Below are 23,892 nucleotides of genomic sequence, written 5' to 3'. Positions count from 1 at the left end.
GTCACTCCTATCCATCCCCCCGAATCTACCAAATAAATTATTACATTTGTTCACAAAAAGGTACATACCTGTAATTTTTTTTGCTCCATACTTATTTCTGAATATTCTTGAGCTGTGGCAAGGGCCGCCGCTAAAGCTTTCTTCTTCTGACTTTTTGCACGTTTAGGAACTGAGGTTGTAATAGGAATTGGAGTCTGCACTATATTGATTGGGGAGTTTTCAGGTAAATCATCCAACTATGATAACCAGAGAAAAACATCTGTCAGTGATTCCATGAAAATCTAATCATAAGGAAAGATAATCCAGAAAGTGGGATGTTATACAGTATAACTGGACTAGACTCTTCAAAGAATTCAGTGTCATAAAGAACAGGGTGAGACAGTGGGGGAAATAATAGACAAAACAGCTTAATGCAAAAGGTGATGTTTGTCTGCACCTCAGACTGAAAACAAAATAACTCCAAAGTAAAGTTTTGCAACAACTGGGGAAGTGTCAGTATGGACTGTATATTGTATGATGTCATTTAATTAATGGTATTTTCTTGTCTTTCATGAAACTATGGATTTCATAGGAGAGTATCGCTGTTCTGGCTATGTTGAAAAGAAAACAAACTACTAAATGCACCATTTCTTCTATACCATTCTGCCCCATGTCTTTATACATACCTATCATATTGCTTTTCAACAGCCATAGTTCAAAAGATGTTTAAATATTTTGCTTATCTTTTTAAAGAGTCACTTACTACTTTTGAAGAAAGTTTCTGTTGAATATTCTCTTCTTTAGCATTTCCATTCTCATTTAGTTCTCGAAACCCATCTTCATCCTGAAACAGTTTCACATTTTAAGTAAAAACGTAGTTCAAAGAAATAAACTCTTAAAAACTTTTTATAATGCTTAAGAGTAATGAAATACAGGGACATTAATTTTTTTAGTTCCAATGTTGTTACTTAAAGTCAGACTTCAAAAGGAAATCTCATTCTCACGTGCTAAAACGTTGCTAATTTAATTGTTCAAGGATGGGGGCATAGCCACACATACCCACCCTTTTGATTTCTGCATCCCTGTTCAATTTTTATTAATAAATTCTACCCTAATAGAAAAGAAATTAAAAAAGGATTTTATCACATTTCAGATAATCTGGAAAAGATTTTAAACAGATGGAATAATATCAATTTCATTAATATAGTCCATCCTGCATTACTACACACACCTGTCAATAGGTTAAAAGTTAAAAAATAAAAATTAAAGGGGCAGCCGGATGGCTCAGTTGGTTAGAGAGCGAGCTCTGAACAACACGGTTGCTGGTTCGATTCCCACATGGGCCAGTGAGCTGTGCCCTCCACAACAAGATTGAAGGACAACGACTTGGAGCTGATGGGCCCTGGAGAAACACAGTTCCCCAATATAAAAAATAAGTAAATAAATAAATAAATAAAAATTTTCCTATTCAAAGTAATTTCTTAACCAAAATCTTCCTTTACATTGAAAATTATATCTAATATCTTTAACTAAATGTTAGTATGGAACCAATCATATGCTTAAGTGCAAATAATAAATCTGCCACATGTATTGTTCCTGACAGAATAATTGAGATGCACTGTCAAGTGTTTTAGGTCAATTACTAAGTGTATCTAATATAATTATTCATCTCTAGCTTCTGGGCTCAAATGTGTTTTCCAGTTTTAATCTCCATCTACTAACCTACCGTGTTTCCCCGAAAATAAGACCTAGCAGGACAATTGGCTCTAATGTCTTTTGGAGCAAAAATTAATATAAGACCCGATACCATACCATACCATACCATACTATATTATGTAAGACCCGGTCTTATAGTATAGTAAAATAAGACCGGGTCTTATATTAATTTTTGCTCCAAAAGACACATTAGAGCTGATTGTGAAGCTAGGTCTTATTTTGGGGGAAACACAGTATTTTATGAAACTATAACCCAATAAAAGTGAGTTACTCAAGTGAGGTATGTGGGATGCTGTTTACCATCTTGACACAACCAAATCCTACTCATTCTTCAAAATCTATTCTAAATGTTATCCCTATGCTGCCCAAAATCCAAAGGGATTTGTTCCTCCTTTCAACTCCAAACACTCAATCAAGTATTTAGGAGCGTCCACGTCTATATTAGTTCTCTACACAGCAACTTCCCTAAGGAGAGTATGTTTATTCACCTTAATGTATCGTTCAGAGCACCTTACTTTACACATATAAATAGATCCCAAACAAGAGGCAGTTAGATGAATAAACAATAGAAACATTGCAATTAGAATATAAACTTGCCTGCCTGTTAGAGAAAATAAAATAACCTTTTTTCTTCCTTCTCCAAGACTCTCCTGACTAGCAACTCAAATTAACAAGACTGAACTACTCAAATTTGAAAAACTTAACAAATAGACTGAACAATAGAAAGAAAAATTACAGAGAAAGTTTTATACTAGGTGAAATATACATAAACTACGTATATATCAAATATACATACTAGGTGAAATATATGTAACTACTTGATACAAGTTACCTCAAAATGATACTCATGACAAAATTTATAAAAGTGAAATTAATGAAGTTAATGTTAGACTAACTATAGATAACCAAGACAAAAATGAGTCAATCTTCCAAGTAATTTATAATCTAATTATAGTCACATGTTAAAACATAAAAAGTACTTACAATAATGTAAGAAAATTAGTAACTTAATGGGAACATTTGCTATAACAGTTTACAAAAAGAGTTTGAAAAAATACCTCCAAATATAAAGAGTCAGAATTTGGGTCACCTCTGTGAGACTGACTGGGGTTTAAATGCTTATTATCTTGTCTCTTTTGCAAATTCTGTCTTCTTTCTGAGGAAGTACTATGTCCTCGGTATCTGAATCCAACCTAAGTAAACCCCAGAGGTAAAAAAAACATGTCTTATTATTTTTAAGTAAATGTTTTATTGAAATATATAACATACATACAGAAAAGTACACAAGCATAGAGCTCAATGAATTTTCATAAAAGTGCATAATTTATCATAAAAGGTTAAAACTTTTGAGAAATAAGGTCATTAAAAGGAAACTATGGAAATGAGGTCATTAATGCACGTTACTCCCCCTGCCTTGCCCCCCCCCACGAATTTATTTGTAACAGCTAAACACTGGAAACAACACAGATGTCCTTCACTGGGAAAACAGGTAAACCCACTGTGATACATCTATGACTAATGACACACCCAACAATCTGGAGAAATCTCCAGAGAACCATGCAAGTGAAAGAAAGCCAATCCTAAAATGATTGTATGAGTTCATTTACACAACATTCTAGAAATGACAAAATTATAGCAAGGGAGAACATATCAGTGGATTCCAGGGCGCTGAGGAGAGGCTGGTGGGGAAGGGACAGGAAGGGAGCGGAGCTATAAAAGGGCAACATGAGGGATCCTTGTGGTGACAGATCTGTATCTTGACTGTATCAATGTCGGTATCTGAGCTGTGATGTTGTACTATAGTTTTCCAAGATGTTACTATTGGAAGAAACTGCACATTACCTTTGTATTAAAGGTCTTTCAATATCTGCTGTTTTATTTAAAAAAAAAAAGAATTCCTAATAAAGACTAAAAATTAAAAATCTTGTTTCCAAGAATACAAATTTAAGAGAATAAAATTTTCATTTAGTCGTATAAATTATTATTATCCTACGAAATTTATAAAAAATTCAACTGTTCTAGGGGCAAGAAAAAACAAATTAAGCATTTTAAGAATCTTAAGACATTTCGAGTTCTCCCTCTTAAGTACCCAATGCCGCTAATATGAAATTCCTCTTTTAACCAGGACACTTGGAAGACATGAAAAGTATGATGTTCATTATCGGTTACCCTAAAATTCTAACAATAAACAGAACTCGAAGCAGACCTAGATGGAAGGTGCTGGTAATATAGGCTTTGGACTATGAAATCAAAAATATGCACACAAAGGGAAGGAGAACTGACTCTGGGTGGTGAATATAAACATCTATAAATGTATTACATCTATAAATGTAATTTATAGATGATGTGATACAGAATTGTACACCTGAAATCTATGTAATTTTACTAACAATTGTCACCCCAATAGATTAAAAAAAAAAAAAATACGCACACAAAGACCGGAACCACCTAGCAATTCCCATGCTAAGTAACTGCTCGAAAAAGACTTGTTGTTAAGAAACAGAATTTGTACTCTTTTGGGAAATAGGATGCATGGCAGAACTACAGGCCAAGAGGACAGTCACACAGCAAATTTAATTCTTCCTTAGAATATGCACTACAATTACTTGGCTACTTCCTATAACCTATAAGCACCTGTTAAGCAATTAGATGATTTCCCAGATACCCAAGAATTTCTTGATTTTAAATATTTACCTCATTTTAAAATAGGCTCACGAACATGGATAGAGAGATGGACAGAAGAAGACACGTGATGAAGCAAATTTTAGTAAAATGTTAGCATCCAGCTGGTAGCTATATGAATGTTCTCTGCAAAATTATTTCAACGTAATGTCTGTTTAGAAATGTTTGTAATAAAATATTTTTAAAATTGGCTCATGAAAAGAAGCTATTACAGGGTGGTGAAATGAATGCAATTTATAATGTGTAGGTACTAAAAAAAAACTTAATTCATATAAATTAACATGGAAATTATTACTAATAATTAAGCCCCAAGTTAGGGATGAATAAAAAGAAAGGAATAATTCCTGAGTACAACTCTTCATTATCTCAAAAATGCAAACCTGCCCTTCAACCAGTATGATAATTACACAAAAAATTAAGCCCTCTTGTAAACCAGTTAATATATAAATATTAATGTTGTCACAAACACTAACACAATTTTTTTTAAAAAACAAATGCAACTTGATTCTTACACTTGGAGATATAAAGCTCCAATTAAAATTTTTTTTAATTTAAAATCACCAAACAAATGGTCCCAACAAAGTTCATGAGGACCAAACACAAAAGTATTTCAATTATCTCCTGGAATATATAACCTTGTTTTTTTTCAGTTCTAAGAAAAAGAGTTTTGTTGCTGGAAAGCGGGCATACAGAACAAAGCAGAGAAACCACAGCTTCAAATATATATTAAGATTCTTCAAGGATTAGCGCAAAATTAATACTGAAACATCGACGTTTTCACACCCCATATATGTAACAAAAAAATATCAGGAACTGACTATGAGAAATATGTACAAATTTATTTTCAGAAAACTACACAACACTTCTGAAGAACACAAAAAAATGATTCAAAAAAAGGAAGACATACTATTTTATGCATAGAAGGATGCCACACATCATAAAGGTAATTCTTTCTCCCTAAGTTGATAGATTAATGACCAATAGAACAAAACAGAAGGTCCAGAAATAGATTTCAATGTATATGGGAATTAATTTAATAGGTGACAAGGGTGGTTATCTCAAATCAGTAAAGAGATGGATTTTGCAATAAATGGTGCTGGGAGATTTGGGTAGCCACCTGGAAAATACAAAGTAGGATCCATATCTCTCACCATCCACCAAGACAAACTCCAAATGGAATAAATATTTAAATGTAAAAAACCAAGAGCATACACACACACTAGAGGAAAACAGGCAAATTCCTTTATAACCCTGGAGTAAGGACAAGGTTTTTCTAATTGCAATTTAAAACGCAGAGACATTTTAAAAAGCAAAAAGAAAGTCAAGGATATAATATATATCCTTATAAAAATAAACTTCTTAATGCCATTTAAAACATAAACTTATGCATGGCAATAACAATGAGCAAAATCAAAAATTAAAATAAAAACCTAGAAAATATTTGCAACTGACATTACAAACTAAAGTCTCCTAGAAATTTTAAATATTTCATAAGAGCTTGAATTAAAAGATTTTAAAATGTATAAAGAGAGATCAAGACACAAAAAGTGAGCAAAGGATATAACCGGACAAAGTCACAGAAAAACACAAACTGCCCTTAAGCACATGGAAAGATGCTCAACTACATTTATACACATTTTAACCTAATTGGCACAAATTCAAAATGCTGAAACCACATGATTTCTTAGGCTATATAAATATGCACTCTCCACATTATTGTTGAGAACATAAAATGGTACAATCTGATGATATTTACCACATAACACATGACTTTACCTTTTCACCCAGCAGTCCCTTATCTAGGAATTTATTCTACTGCAATACAGACACACATTTCTAAATGACACTGCAGCATGTCTAAACAGCAAGTTTTCAAACAACCGAGTGTCCATCAATAGAACTACAGAGATCAATAATGATATATCCATATACACTAGGCATTGTTTTTTAACAACGTATAGAAACTCTCTACGTAATAATATGAAAATGTCTCCAAGGAATACTGGATGATGAAAGCATAGCACATAGCACAGAACGGAGCGAATAAAAAATAAGATACATACTTGTATGTACTTGTAATTACATAAAGAAACTCTGGGAAAATACACAGTAAACTAATTAAAATGAAACATATAGGGGACAGATATAGGGAAGAGGGGAAGACAAGAGGAGATGGGTGAAAATGAGATTTTGTATAACCTTTATTTTTCAACCTATTCACAAAATAAAACCATTTATAAAAACTGAAGTTTTAGATTATGTCAATCATTTAAAATTAAAGCTTTATCGGGTATAGAAAGAATCTGCTTTTCAAATGTTAAAATACTGATAAAAATATTAAAAATCACTGCATGGCACAGTAGTTAAAATAGCATGGTGCAGCTGCAAATTTCTGATACATGGAACAAAACAGCCTAGAAATAGCAAACGACTAAAAGGGCTGCACAAATCAGAGAAAAGAGTGGATTACAATGTTAGGACAACTGGTTAACTACTTTGGAAATCTACAACATTATGTTGTACCATGCATCAAATCACTCTCAGATAAAATTCTGGAAACATTATGCTATAAAAAAGCAGAAAATACAAGTGAACATTTCATTACTAAAAGACTTTCTAAGCCTAAAAATAATCAGAAATTGCAAAAGGGGGAATTATTTTGACTTAAAATAAAAAGATTCTGCATGTCAAAAATCAAACAAATACAAGCTTAAGAAAAGTACAACAAAACATCAGAAGTAGAAAAGAAAACAAACACATTGTTCAACATCTTGCTCCAGTTCTTTTTGAGTGAAGAGAGATACAAAATAAACAAAACTTAATATACTCGTACTACACGTGTCTTCATAATTTTCTTTTTTTGTTGCTCTTTTCCCATTTCTTACCAGTTTTGAGGTAGAGAGAAGATGTTTTTCCCTATCAGTAGTATTTCCTCTCCAGTGGGCTACTATATCAAAAGCAATAGTAGCAAGGCTGCAAACTTGGCAGTTCTAATAGAATTTCAACATAAAATTTTAGCACTTAACTAAACATTGTGTAGATTTTGTTTATCTAATCTATTTAAATAATTCTTGTTTTAGCTCTTTTGTTTTTAATCAAATAAAGTTAGACTGTCTCACAAGCCTGCCACAAACAATGACTTATTTCTGCAATAACCATAGGGAAGAGGGCGTTATTCTGCTTGTTTTCCTGACACCCTAATTAATGTTAGGGCACAGCTGAAATACTTCATTTTAGGGAGGCAAAGGAACTGGCAAGTATTTGGTCTACATAAACCATTAGTAACTTACTGTAATTTCAGTTCATCCACAGATCTAGTCACACAACTTTAATTCCTTAAGGAACCCAGGAAGTCTATCTAAAAGTGGAAAAGGAAAAATACTGACCAATGAAAAAGTCCTGATTTCACAGACAACCAAATGCAGGAAGCCAGTGATTGGAAGCTTGCGGCAGTATAGAACTCGCTCTGCAGTACTACAGCTAGATCCTGCTCCCCAAGCCCAGGAAGCTGCCAGTCTGGCCACACTGTGGCAGGAGGCAGTCATCACTAAGGTTTGTGATGTGTGCAGTCAAGTCACGTCACACGGACAAGGCTGCAGTCCACAAGTTCAAGAATCCATATTTAAGGCATTAAAACGCTTTAAAATTTTTTATATGGATAAGTTAGCAGGTGAACCAGGACTGGAGGGTATTCTGTTTTAAAGTTATGAAATATCCAAATATATTTCTTAAATACAGAAAAGTAGAAAATGGTACAATATGCACCCATATATACACCACGTACTTTCAACATTTTTGCCATTTTGCTTCATTACTTAAATAATAATTTTATTGGCTAAGCCATATTAAAATTATAGATATATTTTACTTTTAAATAATTCAATACGCATCTCTAAAAAAGGACACTGCTCTCCAAAACCACTATACCATTTACAATAATCCATCTCACACTAATCAAATTTCTCCAACCTAATTCAAATTACCTGTGAGTTATTTCTTTGTTCAGTCTGCCTTCCACCTCTAGAAAATGTCTGACTTTTTTCCATCCAAGGTTTTTTCTGAGTTGCCTGGCAAGTTACATTGGACCAATTTACACCACCTGTAACAAATGAGATTTAAAAATATGATTTACTTATAAAGGATGCCAAAACCTAAACTGCCCCCTAAATTCTTATACTGAAATTCAGTCACTATAAACGTAATAGTGGAAATTTTTCTATAAACTTTAAGTGACATCTAGTTGTTAGTAATATAAGTATCATTTGCAGAATACCTCTGGCTGGCATTTTCTCAATTTTATCCGCAAAATTATACCTTCAAATTAACTTGAATCTCTCTGGAAGAGTTCTAATTTTTATGCAGCATCAACAAGCTTCACGTTTAAAAGCAAAACTTTGACATAACAAAGAATAAAGTATAGGAAAAACATTATGCAGAAAAATAAGTACCTGCACATATAGATGATTCACATGCTAAAAATAGAAACAAAGAAGACAATTATTTTCCACTTAAGTTTCATAATGTTTCATTATCTAGTCTAGTGTGAAGCATGCTTATTACAATCTTAGAAGAAACACTTCTTCATAATGAATATTTTTCATATGAATAAAATACACAAAATGTTTGTAACCATCTATTACTACAGGAATTGGTTAATGAAAATAGATACTTAAGCTTTAGCAGAGGACACAAGAATACTGACGTAGCTCACTGATTCAACAAAGCAATGTCACACATACATTCATTGGTGCCAGAATCAGGATTTCGCAAAAGCCCCTGCTGGGGGCTGGTTGGTGCCGTGTTTGGGACCTGCAGTAACCACTGTCGCTGTCAATGTCGGCTTCACTAGCCCCCTGCTCACTGGAGGATTCGGCAGTAGGGTGGGATGTTCTTCTCCTCCTGCCTTTGGACTTCCAGAGCATCGTGGCAGAGCTCTCCGAAAGAGACTTGTTAGCAATGTCGGACGGGAAATCTACAAGGCGAGCAAGTGTGACAACTCTTTGTGAGGATCCAGTTGATAAATTCTTGTTACACTATCGTTGAGGTTGTAAGAAAATAAAGATAGCTAACATTGTAATGGTGAAAACTTTTTGAAAAAGATCATCAAAAGGTGAGCTATTCCTGACAAGTTGGTTTATAACATGTTTATTATGAAAAGTGAATAAGATATTAGCATATTAAAATATTAAAATGTTCATATTAAAAATTACCCATTTGAGGACATCATTAATCTTTGAAGTACACTGCCTGCCCCTCAATGGTTGTATCCTCTTCCCCCTCAGAGGTTACCTCTATTATGGAATTCTGTGTTGTCATTCCCTCACTTTAAAAAATAGATTTACCATGAATTTTTGTATTCCTACAATACAAATCATGTAATTTTGAAATTTCAAGCTATAAAAATGAAATTTACTGTTCTTATTCTGCTGTGACTTGCTTCCCACCCCGCCTCCTCAACACTGGTTTTGAGATTCTGATGCACGTGGCTGTAATTCATTAATGTCCCTGGAATCTAGACGGCGTGTGTATGAACTACCATAATGTATTACCCTTTGTACCACTGATGGCACTCTTGGATTGTTCTGGGTTTTGCTGTTATGAAGAACAATACTGCTGTAAACATTCTTATACAGACACTTATGAATGTAAACGTGTATATGTGAATTTCTCTAAGGTAAATATTGCTGGGTCTTAGGGAATACATACATTCAACTGTACTTGGTAATGCCAAATAATTTTCAAAGGTGGTTAAAACAGTCTACACTCCAACAGCAGGATAAAAATATCCCCACTGATACACACATTCACCAAATACTGTCTTCTAGGCTATAATTTTCGCCAATGTGGGTATAAAAAGATGGCTCATTGTGAGTTTAATTTGCATTTTCCTGCTTAATAATGAGATTGAGCATTTTTCCTGAGGCTTTTAGCCACTAATGTTTTCCCTTCTGTGAAATACTTTTTAATTTTACTTTGGATTGTTTGGCTTCTGCCTATTTTCTAATGAGTTATCTGTTTCTTATTTTGTATTTCACAAATTGTAATCACAGACATTAAAAAAAACAAACAAACCTAACAATTTCCTCCAACCCAACAACTCATAAATTTTCTTTTTCCATGTTCCTACCCATAATTTTTAGAAATCCTCAATATGATTTGAGTTGTGCTATTTAATATTATGTATATGTTCTTCATAATTATAATATAAGAAGGTTCTATATTATTCACTGAGTGGATGTCCTGTACTTCTCTTGACTTGTCACCTGCTACTGGACCCGGGAAGTTTTCTGTGTTTTTGTTGCACATCTTTAATCAAATAGCCCCTTTTCTTTCTAGGGGGAGATTCTATTTGGATACATTCACAGGCGTGAAAGGAAGATTCCAATAGTTCCACCAAATTGTTTCATCCCAGCCCCTGTCCCCACTGTGTCCCAGGGGCCCCGAGGGCAGGTGAGATCATGTGCTTAGTGATTCACATGAATTCTTTATATGTTTGTCCTCATACTAATCTGTTGTCAGTTATATGCATGGTAAAAAATCTTTTCCAAGTTTATAGCTTATTCTTTCATTCACTTTTGATAAGTAGAAATTCTGAATTTTAGAAACAGTTCCCTCCCTGCAGTCATAAAGATATCTATCTATATTTTCTCCTACATGTGGTTCTTCTACATGTGGTTTTCCCATTTAAATCCGTCTGGAATAGATTTGCATAGGGTATAAGTTAGGGATCTGTAGTGCTATCTCTGTCATTTTTTATGTATTTGTCTCCACATACGTTGAGTCTTTTTCTGGGCTCCTTGTTCCATTTTTGTATACTGCATTTGTATACTATATTTTTGTACAAGTCTACAGGAATTAAGATGGCTTAATAGGTCTTGATATCTAGAGAAAAGTTCTTTTCCAGGGATGTCTTGGCTCTTCTCAGACTAGTACTCCTTTATTTCAGAATTAGTTTGTCAAGTTCCCCAAATTTCTATTGGATTTTGACTGAACTCAATGAATCTACAGATTAACTTAGGGGAAATGACATTTGCAATATCAAATCGTCCTGCATGAACATATTTAGATTTCTTTTTAAATGTCCTATAATGAAGTTAGTTTTTTGCATAAATGTCTTGTACATCTTGTATAAGTTTCACTGCCAGAAACTATATTTTTGTTGCTACTGTAAATGGCATCTTTTCTTAAACTTTGTACGGAGCATACTGAAATGCAATTAACTTGTATAGTTTCTTACATCTACCCATCTACTAAATTCTATTGAATAATACAAGCTTGTGTTCAAGAGTAAAAATTTATTTCAAATTCCTTTAAACTATAGTATTCCATTCTACCTCTGACTGATACCAATTAATCCTCAGAAATTAAAAACAAACTAAAGAATAAAAACACAGAATGTATAGTCTTCAGAATCTGGAAACAAACTAAAGAATAAGAATACTGACAGAAAGTATAATCTTCTACTTAAATTATACCTCCATCCTTTCCTTTATAATTCTTATTATTCAGAAGGCTATCTTTATGGTTATAAATAAGCAAACTAAAGAATTTTAAAAAGCAGTCCCAGGGTTGAGAGCGTGTAGAAATGGGTCACTATGACTAGGAACAACCAAAACACAGCAAACTTTGTAATATATTACACTGTGATTCTTTTCCATATCAATTCCAATCGTCAGAGTCTGTTACTCTCACTGTTTGCCCTACAAATCACACAATGAATGTACTATCAACAAGATTGTTTTTAACTGATTGCCAGTTCTTTCTTGGTCCCAATGCATTTCAACAATTGTAAAAGAATAACTGACTAGATGTCGAAACAAAAAGGTGCAGCCCAAATGAAAGAAAGTATGTGCCATCCAATTCATTTTAAGGCAGACTGCATTGAGTGGAGAGTAAGGGATAAAAATCAAATGTGCCTTTGAACAGATATAATTCTTGGTCTTTGATCATTAACAAGGATTTTTTTTTTTTTTACTAGTGTCAAAGACACTGGATGAGAAGAGACAGATATCTATTCTATAGCCATAAGGCTAGATCAGAGATACAGACTGCAATTTCATGGTATAAACAGAAAAAATAGACGGAATATTATAAGACTAGTACCAGATAAAGCTTTTTATTTAATGCTTATACCATCCTCTAGAACACTTCTGAGAAAATTACATCCTACTGGTCCAAAATTTTTTACTTGTTTGACAGCACATACCGGGAGTGCCAAAAAAATGTATACAAGTGGACACTTGGTCAAAATTGTTCAAGCAGTAGTTCGCCGTAATCAGAAGTGTCTGGATGCGGATGGTAACCACTTTGGCACTCCTTGTAACTACAGAAGTCAATATGACTTGTATTCATCTTTTGATATTGGTATGTATTTAGTACTTACAATTTTAATACAGTTTTCCTTTCTTAACATGTATATACATTTTTTTTTGGCACCCTCTTAGGAGTTGTCACTCCTAAGTTTGGTTCAGTTTTAATGTTTAAGTATGAAACAGAAAACTTCCTAATTCTTTCTATATAAGTATCATATAAAACATTAAGATTTTTTATAATGTTTTATAAAGGGTTTTAATCTAGTTATGAGAACACGTACAAACCTGATTTCTACCAAAATGAGTCCCTCATATTTCTACAATGTCTGCAAAATTCCATCTCTGATTTTTGAACTGCTTCACTATTTTATAAGGAAACCTCAAACCCTTCTCAAAAATTGTGCATAAACCAGCAAAGCAAGTTGAAAGAATATTAAGGACATGGATTGTTTCATTCTTCCTAGAGAATTTCACAAAATGACAGGATAAATGGAAGGATGAAAATCTAGAATGATGAAAAGTGGTGCAGTCCACAGTTATAAGTCAATGCATGACAATAGATGAAAATCAGTGATGTATATCATATACAAGAATCCTTGCCTTACCAGTTTGCTGTGAAGCATCTACCAGAAGCACAATTTTTGATCGATTATCAGGACCTGCTGCATTTGTCTCTTTCTGAGTAGCTACATTTTTCACCAGTGGCCTTTTGCTTTTTATGTGCGGTTGTAAAAGCTGTTGCTGATTTAGGTAAAAACAACAAAACAAAACAAAAAAATTAAGATTCTACTCAGTGTACTCAACATCACAAAATACACATTCACTATAAAATACACCTAAACGTATGCTCCAAATTAATGGTTTCCAACTCATGTGGAAACAGGTTATTGTTAGGATTTCATGAAATTATCTGCAGCCAATCAAAGAGGCTAAATAAGGTATTACACACATTTATACAAAACTTTTCAAATAACCATTAACACTACTATAATTAACATGAATTCATTTTTAATTGTATTTGCATTTTTAATTTTCTCAATCAATAATTAATAATAGGAGTAAAATGTCATATAGAAGGGGATGTAAGTTTTTATTTAAAAGAGTAATAAAAAGGGTGGTAACTTATACAAAGGCCAAATTATAGTTTCATGATAGCAGTGAAGTACAAGATTTCTGTTTTCGAGTTTACAAATATAAAACAGCTAATCCTTTCTTTCATTTTTAAAAAATATGAGTATGCTTCGCTTAATAGCAATTTATACAACAACACTCTGAATTTAATTTCCTAATTTCAAGTGCTGGGAGTGCACTCTGAAAATCATGCTAGTTCAACATCTGAAAGTTCTATACTATTATCTTATCTCCAATATGTATTTCTCTTCATTCTCAGAGGTCCCAAAAAGATTTCCCTTGACCCATGGTGTTACCTAGAACAAACTTTAATCTATGATTTCAAGGCCTTCATGTTTTGGGGTGTTTTTTTTTTACAACTTAGTCAGAAGGGTGTTCCTGAGTAAAGGTGGTTTCACCCATTTTTCATTCTCTTTTTTTCAACCCTAGAAGACCTTGTGTTCATATAGTAAAGCACCCCTTAAATAACAAAATGCTATTCCTACTAAAAATTCACGGGCTAGAAACAATGAAGTTGAAGGGATTTAATGAATCAGAAATGTTCTTCTCCATAGTATCTCGTGCTGATTTTGGAAAACTGACGTATCCTGCAGTGCAATAGCGAGTCAGCACTGCTAGCATAGGATCCAACTGACCACCGATTAACATTGGTGTCACTATGCAATGTTTATCACTAAATCAATATGGAAATATTTATTCATTACAGTTACGCAAAAACTCTTTGAAGGAACTTAAAGATGACTGTAAATCATATTATCAATTAAAAATGAGGAACAATAAAAAAGGGGGAAAATTTTATAAATGCTATACCCTTAACTATTTTATGATAGTGAATGAAATGTTCTATAGTAAATTCTGCATTAAAGGCTAATCAATACAAGTAGTAAATTACTTACTCTAACAGAAATATCAAACATAAAAGCCCACCAAAATCAGTTACTTACTTTTGGTACCACTGGTCCTCTGTTACTGTTTCTGCTTCGATGACTGGACAATGGGAAGACCTGTCCAAGCTGATTTGGACGCTCAGTGCATTCTGTGGTTATAGTATTTACAGTACTTGCAGCCTGAAAGGTGTTGGAGTATGGTGTAGGAAAAGGATGATAGAATCCCATAACTTGGGCACATGGTGCTGGCATCAGCTGATAATATGTATACTCTGTAGAAACAGGTGGCTGAGCAGATATAATGGGGTAGGCAAGGTATGGTCCAGCAGGGTTTGGATTGGGCTGTTGCCATCGTATATCATTGTTATATAATGGAAACTGTCTGCAAAACCAAATCAAAAAATAACAATTCCATTGACAATTCTAAAAGTAATGCTAAAGCAAAATCTCTTCTCATTTTATAAAAGAAAAAAACAATACAGAACACTGGCTTCATAATAATTCTGGAAAAGGAGATCATCTAACTTTCTTTGCTATAGAATTTTGTACATGTAATAACAATTTAAATGACAGTATAAGGGAAGTCAACCTGACAGTTTCACTGCATTCCAAAAATTTTAAAGTATATATATCATTCCTATTTGTAACTCTCCCCTCAACATCAAGATATTTCTGCCTAACAGTTACACACTTAGCAGATGGATCTGCCAACAGTCCAAAGTTCCCATCCGATGCTAATGACGATGACAGCCTTTGGCAAAGAGCAGGGTAAGGTGATCATTGTGTAAGGTGATCATTACAATGGGTGATTTGGTTGCTCCACCTCTCCTTCTTCAGCTCAGTCCCAGGGCCTCCTATTCCTCTCCCACACTCCCCTCACCACTTGTCCAAGGCCAGCTCTTTTCCTGGCTCCCCTCCTTGGCAATGGAAGCAGGCTCCAAGTCCAAGGGAAAGAAGAAAACGACAAGCCTGTCTATTGCGATCTTATCCCTAGCATCAGAGCTTCTTCTAGTGCAGTTCCTGTAAAGCACCAGCAAGACTCTTCCTGTCTCAGCAGTGCTGCTCATGGAAGGCTGCTGCTGACCAAAGAGGGGTCCTGGGGAGCTGAAGCATAGGGCTTTTCCGCACTACTCCCATGACAAAGCAAAATGGAAAAACGTCTACTGCCATAATTCTAAAAGTATTCTAAAAAATATGCTGCTGGCTTACTCATGAATTCTCAAAAGACTATTTGGTAAGGTAAGAAAAACTTAATTTACCATACTGTATACACTTGGTCACTCTGTCAAATAGAAAAATAGTATTATTAAAATGTAGTTTACAAATCACTTTGAACATAGTCCATACAGGTCAATACTGGTGGTGCCAAAAAAATGTATACCTACAAGTGGACACATTGGTCACTGTTGCTCAAGCAGTAGTTCGCCGTAATCAGAGGTGTCTGGACGCTGATGGTAACCACTTGAGCACCTCTTGTAATTGCAGAAGTCAAACGTGACTTGTATTCATCTTTTGTTATCAGTATATATTATTACAATTTTAACAGTTTTCCTTTCTATTTTTTAATTTATTTTTTTTAATTTATTTATTTTTATTTATTTCCCTCGCTTCTTCTGCCTCCCACCCCCTACTCCAGTTCAAGCCATTGTTTCTCAGTCTAGTTGTGTAGGACACAGCTCCCTGACCGATGCTGGTGTTACGAGCCTTGCGCTCCCCCAGCTGAGGCAGTAGGTCAGCTGCTCACAGCAGCTCATGGCAGCCGAGTTCCAGGGAGAGTTGCTGTTCACAATCTTAGCCCCAGTTTTCCTTTCTTAAAATGTGTATACATTTTATTGGCACCCTCTGTATTTTTAATATAATGCTAAATTTAATTGAGAAAGATCCCTTAGCTTCTACTATTTGTCCAATCCCCAAAACTATTGATCTTCAGCTTACTGACTTGAATATTTAATTTCTGAGAAAGTTGTTTAGTGATTTCATATCTCACATATCCAGAACTTCTCAAGAATGTGCTTTGGCACACAAGTGCACCACAATGGGTTACAGATATGTAGAAATATTGCTTTAGTCCTCAGGCGTGGTTGGGCAGAGGCTAGAGCCCAGCTACTTCATCCATTTATTCCATAGTGCTAGGAATAGAGAAGTACAATTTTCTGTGTGTGATATAACTTGAAAGAGTCTAAAATTACTTTTATATGGCATAAAATGAACTGCACCAATGAAGTGCTAATCATTCAGACAATCTAAGCAGAGTTAGAAAGGCTATCACAAGGATCACAAGTTACACCCTAGTAGTTACGAAGGTCACACACATTATCTGGATTGCTAACTCACCCTGTGACAATAGCACAGAGCTAAATTTAAACTAGAATCAGGATCAAATATATGGTGATGGAAGGAGAACTGACTCTGGGTGGTGAACACACAATGGGATTTATAGATGATGTAATACAGAATTGTACACCTGAAATCTATGTAATTTTACTAACAATTGTCACCCCAATAAATTAAAAAAAAACAAAACCTAGAATCAGTGTCTAGAGTTATATATGCTGATGAACCATAAAAGCTTCAAAATTAAAGACGATCTCTTGGTATTTTCTTCTTGTGCCAATTTTGGTAATTATGATTAGATGCCTAACCTCCAAAAAAGGAATTCTGTTTACCTCTTTCTGAGTAATTCTTTCCTCCTTTTAAGTCAATTTATTTCAAACAAATTTCAATGACTTATTATTAGAGATACAGCCAAAGAACTCAGAAAGAATGAGAAAATAATCCATGTTAATAATTTTCAAATATCCACATCATCTGGTTTTATTTACTCCTCTTAAAAAAAAGAGAGAGATGGTTAACTTTAGAAGTTATAAAGGAAAAATTAAATAGTGTGCTTTGGCAACTTCTGCATTTCCTTAACCCCTCCCCAAAGAAAATAATAATAAACAAATTACCTATTAGACTGATTTTCCTGCACAAACGGATAACAAGTAATCAAGTAGCTGGGAATTGGAGTTGGTTCCACACCAGAAACATTTCCGTTATCATTTGGGAGTGCCATAGGGATCATAAATGCATCAGGATTCTTCTTCTGGGGAATAAATGGCTCTACCTCAGCTGACAGCTTGACATTCTTCAAAGAGAAAGTGAAACATGTTATTAACAAATGAGCAAAAAACTTAAATAACGTAAGTTCACAATTTAACAATAAGAGTCTGTTTTTGCAAATAGTAATTGGATCTCTTCTCAGTATTTGCCAAACATCCAAACAGCCAATGACAAATTCAAACAAATGATTAAGTTATTTAGACAAAGCCATTAAATAAAATAGGGAATGACTTATCCAAGGTTACTACATTTCAATGAAATCACTTATGTAATGGAAGCTGTTAAAACAATCAAGAGTATAAGGAAGTCATACCACAGAGTCCAAAAATAAAGCTGGTAGTAAGAAATGTAGCTCTTCGGACATAACAATGTGTTTCTAACTAATTTTGTTAGGGGAAAAAAAGCATTAAACAGAGTTCTGACGGATAATTATATTTGTTTGAATAGACTAAAAAGTAGTCTATTTCTGCCCATTTCAGGAAATTAGATTAGTGTGATGAAATTAAAAAGAAGGAAAAAGTCTGAGATGAATTAAAAAAACAAAAACAACGTAAGGAGGGAAAAAACTTCTGGTTCACAATTAAACTGGGAAAAACTGAGTACTTCAGTTTCCTCGTTGACAAGCTGAGCAAACTAAAGTTATCCAGAATATGTACTCCATTTTAGTTTATTTTGTATCTTTTCTTATAACATGTAAGAATGCACATGTGGGTGACAAAACTATAAAGAAAAGTAAGATCCTTAAAAGTCAGGATAGGAATTAGAAAAGAGGGAGTAGTGATTGGGAGGAGAGAGCTGGAGAGCTTCTGGGGTGCCTGGCAAAGCTCAACCTCCTAACTTGGGTGATATTTCCAAGGTACTCATTCACCTTATAATAATTTATTTGGCTATACATTGGTTTGATGCAGTTTTCCTTGTGCATTTCTTATATTTAACAACAAATTTTTTAAATTTATAAAAAGAAAAAGAACTGTAAGGCATTCTGTAAAAACAGAATGTTAAAAACCACATAAATATTACAATCTAAAAAGATATTAAACACTTAATGAAACCAGTAAGTGAAATGCAATCCCATGTTTCAACCACTCAAACCAATGACCTTAAAGCAACAATTTAACTGGAACTTTTTCCCAACCAACATGCCAGGGTGGCATTTATTAGAAGCTCTCATCAAAGCATAGTTCTGAGAATAAATTTCAGGCATGTTTCTCACGAAAGTAATCAGTAAAAAATCCAAGAAAATCTAAAAAGACGATCTGATGTGCTCAATATAGTTTTATTCAGAAAAATTATTCTCCAAAAAGATTCCACTGTAAATATTCAGAAATGCTTATAAAAAAGAGAGGGAGAGAGAACAAATCTGAACTACACAGCAGTACTAATTCAATATCCTTTCTCTTTACCTGATTTAACTTTGAAGTCTACTTTTTACTATTAACCAAATCTGAAGTAGACACAGTAATGACACTTAGAAATTGTGAACTGAACTTGGTTTCTTGAATTTCAACACAGAATGCAAAAACTCCTTCAAATGCTAATAGAATAAGTCAGTAATTTTCACTGTGATAGTCATTAGAACTCAAAACTTATTTATATGAGGTATAAAATATCAACCTAACAAAAGTTTCTCCAATTAGGGGAAAAAAGCTGATTTCAACAATAATGCACAGATAATGGAAACCTTATACAGTTCATACATAAGCATATGAAAAAGGAAAATTTAAATCACATTTTAACCATACTAAAAATGCAATTTTCAAGATTTCTTTTTAAAATCAAAAAGTCCTTCTGAACATATGAGAACTCTCTGAACAGTTTTATAAATCTGAACTAGAAGACATTAGGATTTGTTTTAAAGCAAGAAATATGGTCACATCAAATTCTCAGTCTAATATAAAAAAGGAACAATACTAATATAATTCTAAAGAAATAAGAAAAATTTTAAATAATAACTTTTCCTGACACTCCCCTCAAAAAATAATACCAACTCATAAGTTGCTCTGGTAACAACAAATTCAAATTCTCGCTCAAGTCAAAAGTTGCAACAAGTTTTTTCTATCTAGTTTCATCTGTACTTTTACTTAAAACTGTTATGAACTTAGGCAAGCCACTGTTCAAACACTGTCATGCTTAATTTATAACTAACGTCTGCACATATACACAGTATATACCCTTAAATATTAAAGTTTGTATTTGTTTCTATTCTAAGTGCAATCCTAGGTATCTGAGTTCAACAATAAAATTCACAAACACTGAAATGGATCCTTTGTGTTTAGCAAAAAAGAGAAGCTGCTGTAGTCAACAGCTGTACAAACAGAAGATGTCACTAGTAGGAACAGACTGGCAAACTTTCTCCTATAGTTACAACTCTGTATGGTTTTTAAAGTTGTTTATTGTGACTTTGGGGCCTTCAGTATTGTACATCAAAATGCCGCATCTGTTGTTTTCAGCCCTGAAAAATAATGCTAAGATCCGGAACTATTCTTAAAATTCCACATAATAAAGCCCATATAGATAATATGTTAAGTAAACAACAGATTCTGGCAATATTTCAATTATATTAGTATAGAAATCAAAGAAAAATGCCTTACATAGTGGACAACAAAACATTATGAGAAAATTAGACTAGTTACTTCATATGGTAATATGCTTCAGTTTGAAATTCTGTGTTTAGTGTCTACCTTTGCCAACATCTATTATTTAGAAATCAGAAATTATACAGCAAGGAACTGTCTCCTTAAAGAAAATATAAACATGGAAGAAGTCTAAACTACAAAAAACAAATTCCTGTTCTATTTGCTTAAAAAAAAAACTACACAGTAAAATTATCTTTATACTTTAGAAATTTCAGAATTTTCCAAATTAAGTAAAAAATCAATCCCAGAAACCTGTATTTGAACAAGTTACACATTCATCTTAAGTTTTGCATATATTAAAGCAAATGTTAATAAAACTTCTTTAACGTGAATAATCTAGAGAACCCAAGAATTTATCCAAACATGAAACTATAAAAATATTGTTTAAAGGAGTTTATTGAAAAAATGCATTCAGAGCTCTAAGAGCCTATATAATTCAATAAATATGCACTAAGCACATGTTCTGGAAAGAGTACTGTATAGACAGGTTTTGGGAAAATGGGCAAACATCACTACGAAGCACCCATCAGCAGGAAATATACATTAAACTCTTCCAAGATAGAACCTCTAGAAGAGTGCAAATAATCTTCCCAGATTAAGCAACAGGAAAATAATACATACTTAAAATGAAAACTGACTAGAACACAATAATGCACTCTCCCACAGTGATTTGTCAGTATGTACCACACCTACAGAAAAAATACGACCATGGAAACCCTCCACATTCTTTCTATGTTAAGGTAAAAATACGATATACCAAACACTAAGATATTTTATATCTCATGGCCAAAGGTAAAATAAATGTCTTCTGAATGAAAAAATTTTAATGCTTAAGAGATAGATACCTGTCCACTGTTTTTTTTTTTCTGATTGGAATGGCTTAAACTGAAAACAAACCACTTGCCAAAACAAATTGCAGTAGTTATATGTTTTGCAAGACTTCAGAAAATAGTGAGGGGAAAAAAATCAAAGTATTTAACTTATACTCTGCCCACTTGCTTTGCTATCCAGACATTTCCCCCTTTTCTTAAAACAGACTGCATCTAATCCTGTTAAAATCTGATGGTACTTTTTCTAAAAACCAGTTTTCTAAATTTAATAGTAGTTTTTGTATTATCTAACTTATTAATTTGTTTTTACATGTCTTTACGCTCTTGTTTAATTTTTATTTTCCTTTAAAAATGTTTAACAACGAGAGCATTTATGACTATGCATTTGCCTCAGAATATAGCTTCAGCCACATCCCGTAGGTTTTCACATGTTGAATGTCATTACCTTTTTAAGAACCTATAATTCTACTTTTTTACTTCCTATTTGATTTAAAGGCTTAGGGAATAATGCCTTTTAAATTTTCAAATGGTATTTTCCCTAAATGAGATTTACTTTCTTTTTTATTATAAAAGTATTATTTAAAAAATCTATTAAGACAGATCACTAACATATCCATAAAGGCGAACTATAAGTATGATATACATTTTATAGTAACTTATTTAAAATATGTTTAGCTTGCAGTGCTGATTATTATATGAAGTTTATAAATTATTTAAAGGAAAGAATGATAAGCCAGATAATTTTTGTATATTTATTGGTGAAAAGTCGTTTGCTAGAAGTCCTATATATTTGTTACATGTTTGCTTTTCTAAGAATTAAAGATGTCAGTGATAAATAATTTTGTAAATTCTTTTAAAAGAACCTATCTAATGTTAATGTACTAAAAATCAAGCCACTGTTTAAATTATTTGATAATATAAAAGAGACTCTAAACCTCAAGTGTTCTGCCACTTCTAAGGCCATTGTTTATTTTATGAGTTCTCAAAACACATGGCTTAAATTTCCTAAAAATAGAAACACTAAAGCCTTTATAAACAAAATGAACTCCATGATTTATTCTCTACATCCCTTTTCTCCAGCTTTTTATTTTTAAAGACAAAAAAATGCATTACACCAAGTAATATCTGTTCTTAGAACATCTAACTTTAGCAGTCAAAATTAAGCCACTTGTTTTGATTGAACAGTCTTGCCAAAAGAGATTACTCCTGAGATTCTCTTCTAGCTACAACATTCTTTCAAATAGTCATTATTGCAATTATATATATATATACACACACACACACACACAAATATATATATGTGTATATGTATATATTTTTAAGTAATCCAATAACAACAACATGAATACCTGAAGGAAAAACATACTTAGATTTTTTTTTTTAAGTTATACTGGTGCAAAACTTCAGGGATTTCAATTAGGTTAATATGGAATGCAGAAAGTTTGTATAAGTACTATTTAAAAAAAAAATCAAACTTCTGTGAATTTCTAACCATTAGAATATTATAATGAGTAAGTTATAATGCTGTAGGCATTCCCAGAAATTCTGAATATAAACCAACACTAGTTTAAAATTGAAAAACAAATGTTTGTTAAGAAAAATGAAAATTTAACATACGTATTTTTCATACCTTTTACCTATCTAAATTCACTTTATTAAAAGTAAAAAGTATATTCCAGATAACCTGAAAAAGCCATTATATTACTCTATGTATGGCATAGTGGCAACAACTGAAAACTCCACAAAGTTGAGAAATCTCAACTAGCCACTATCTAGCATTAAGTTAATGGTTCTTAGCTTTTTTCAATGATGGATCCCTTTGAGAATATTATGAAAATAATGGAATCCTGCTCCAGAAAAATGCTAATATAAAATGAAGCGCACTCCTTCCAGGTCATCCAGAGACCCCTGAATTAACTGCCTACAGCGTGAACTAGGCAAAGTAGCATCACTTTTTTGGATGTCAGTTTCCTATGAGCATGTGTGGGGGGAGAGGGATGGCTGAAATTTTTCTCTCATTTAAGATTAGGCTGGGGAAGAGGCAAGAGGTACCCGAGAAAAAAATTCTTCAAAGGAAAAACCTGTATTTGTGCTTTTTTTTCCTAATTCTTAGATTTCTACAAGATTTTAAATAGGTTGTGGACTTCGGAAAGATATACGATGAAAGCGGAAGAGGCTCTCCAGTTCAAATAATTTGCTCATAGTACTTGCTGTTAAGGTAATCACCCACAAGTTACCATCCAAATAGTTAATTACATTTCCTCTAGGATGAAAGGAGCCATAAGTATACATATGGTAGTATTACTGGTTATAGCTCTGGCATCATGAAGGACCAAAATGTTTAACCCTTTCATTAATAACACACATACAAGAAAATCATTAAAGAAAATTTCCTATTCGTAAGGCTTTGAAAGCTCAGGCATTTTTGATAGATACCTTAAAAAATGCGTTTTATGTTAAACTGGATATAGGCCTTATATAGAATACTATGGGTCACAGGAAAGCCTTATATATTTCCCAAGAGCCTCCAATCAATTTTGCTTTGATAAATCCATGTATTGTTTCATGAAACTCATTAGTGTTTTCAGACTCATATTCACATAAAGCTGTTTTTAAC

General features: G+C 33.2%; 1 protein-coding gene across 1 annotated transcript in view; it reads right to left on the bottom strand.

The window, feature by feature from the left end:
* The window catches only part of SECISBP2L (SECIS binding protein 2 like), a 50,133-nt gene that overhangs the window by 24,816 nt on the left and 1,425 nt on the right, over positions 1 to 23,892 (bottom strand). The window contains 11 exon segments of the mRNA XM_033108079.1: positions 69 to 236; positions 743 to 823; positions 2,754 to 2,888; positions 8,361 to 8,476; positions 8,826 to 8,849; positions 9,117 to 9,147; positions 9,149 to 9,187; positions 9,189 to 9,349; positions 13,295 to 13,430; positions 14,765 to 15,089; positions 17,656 to 17,834. Coding sequence (XP_032963970.1) covers positions 69 to 236; positions 743 to 823; positions 2,754 to 2,888; positions 8,361 to 8,476; positions 8,826 to 8,849; positions 9,117 to 9,147; positions 9,149 to 9,187; positions 9,189 to 9,349; positions 13,295 to 13,430; positions 14,765 to 15,089; positions 17,656 to 17,834 — 1,395 coding nt within the window.

Source organism: Rhinolophus ferrumequinum, chromosome 6 (assembly GCF_004115265.2).
Source record: "Rhinolophus ferrumequinum isolate MPI-CBG mRhiFer1 chromosome 6, mRhiFer1_v1.p, whole genome shotgun sequence".
Lineage (NCBI taxonomy): Eukaryota > Metazoa > Chordata > Mammalia > Chiroptera > Rhinolophidae > Rhinolophus > Rhinolophus ferrumequinum.
Note: the sequence above shows the minus strand (reverse complement) of the source record. Positions and strands in the feature narration are given on the sequence as shown.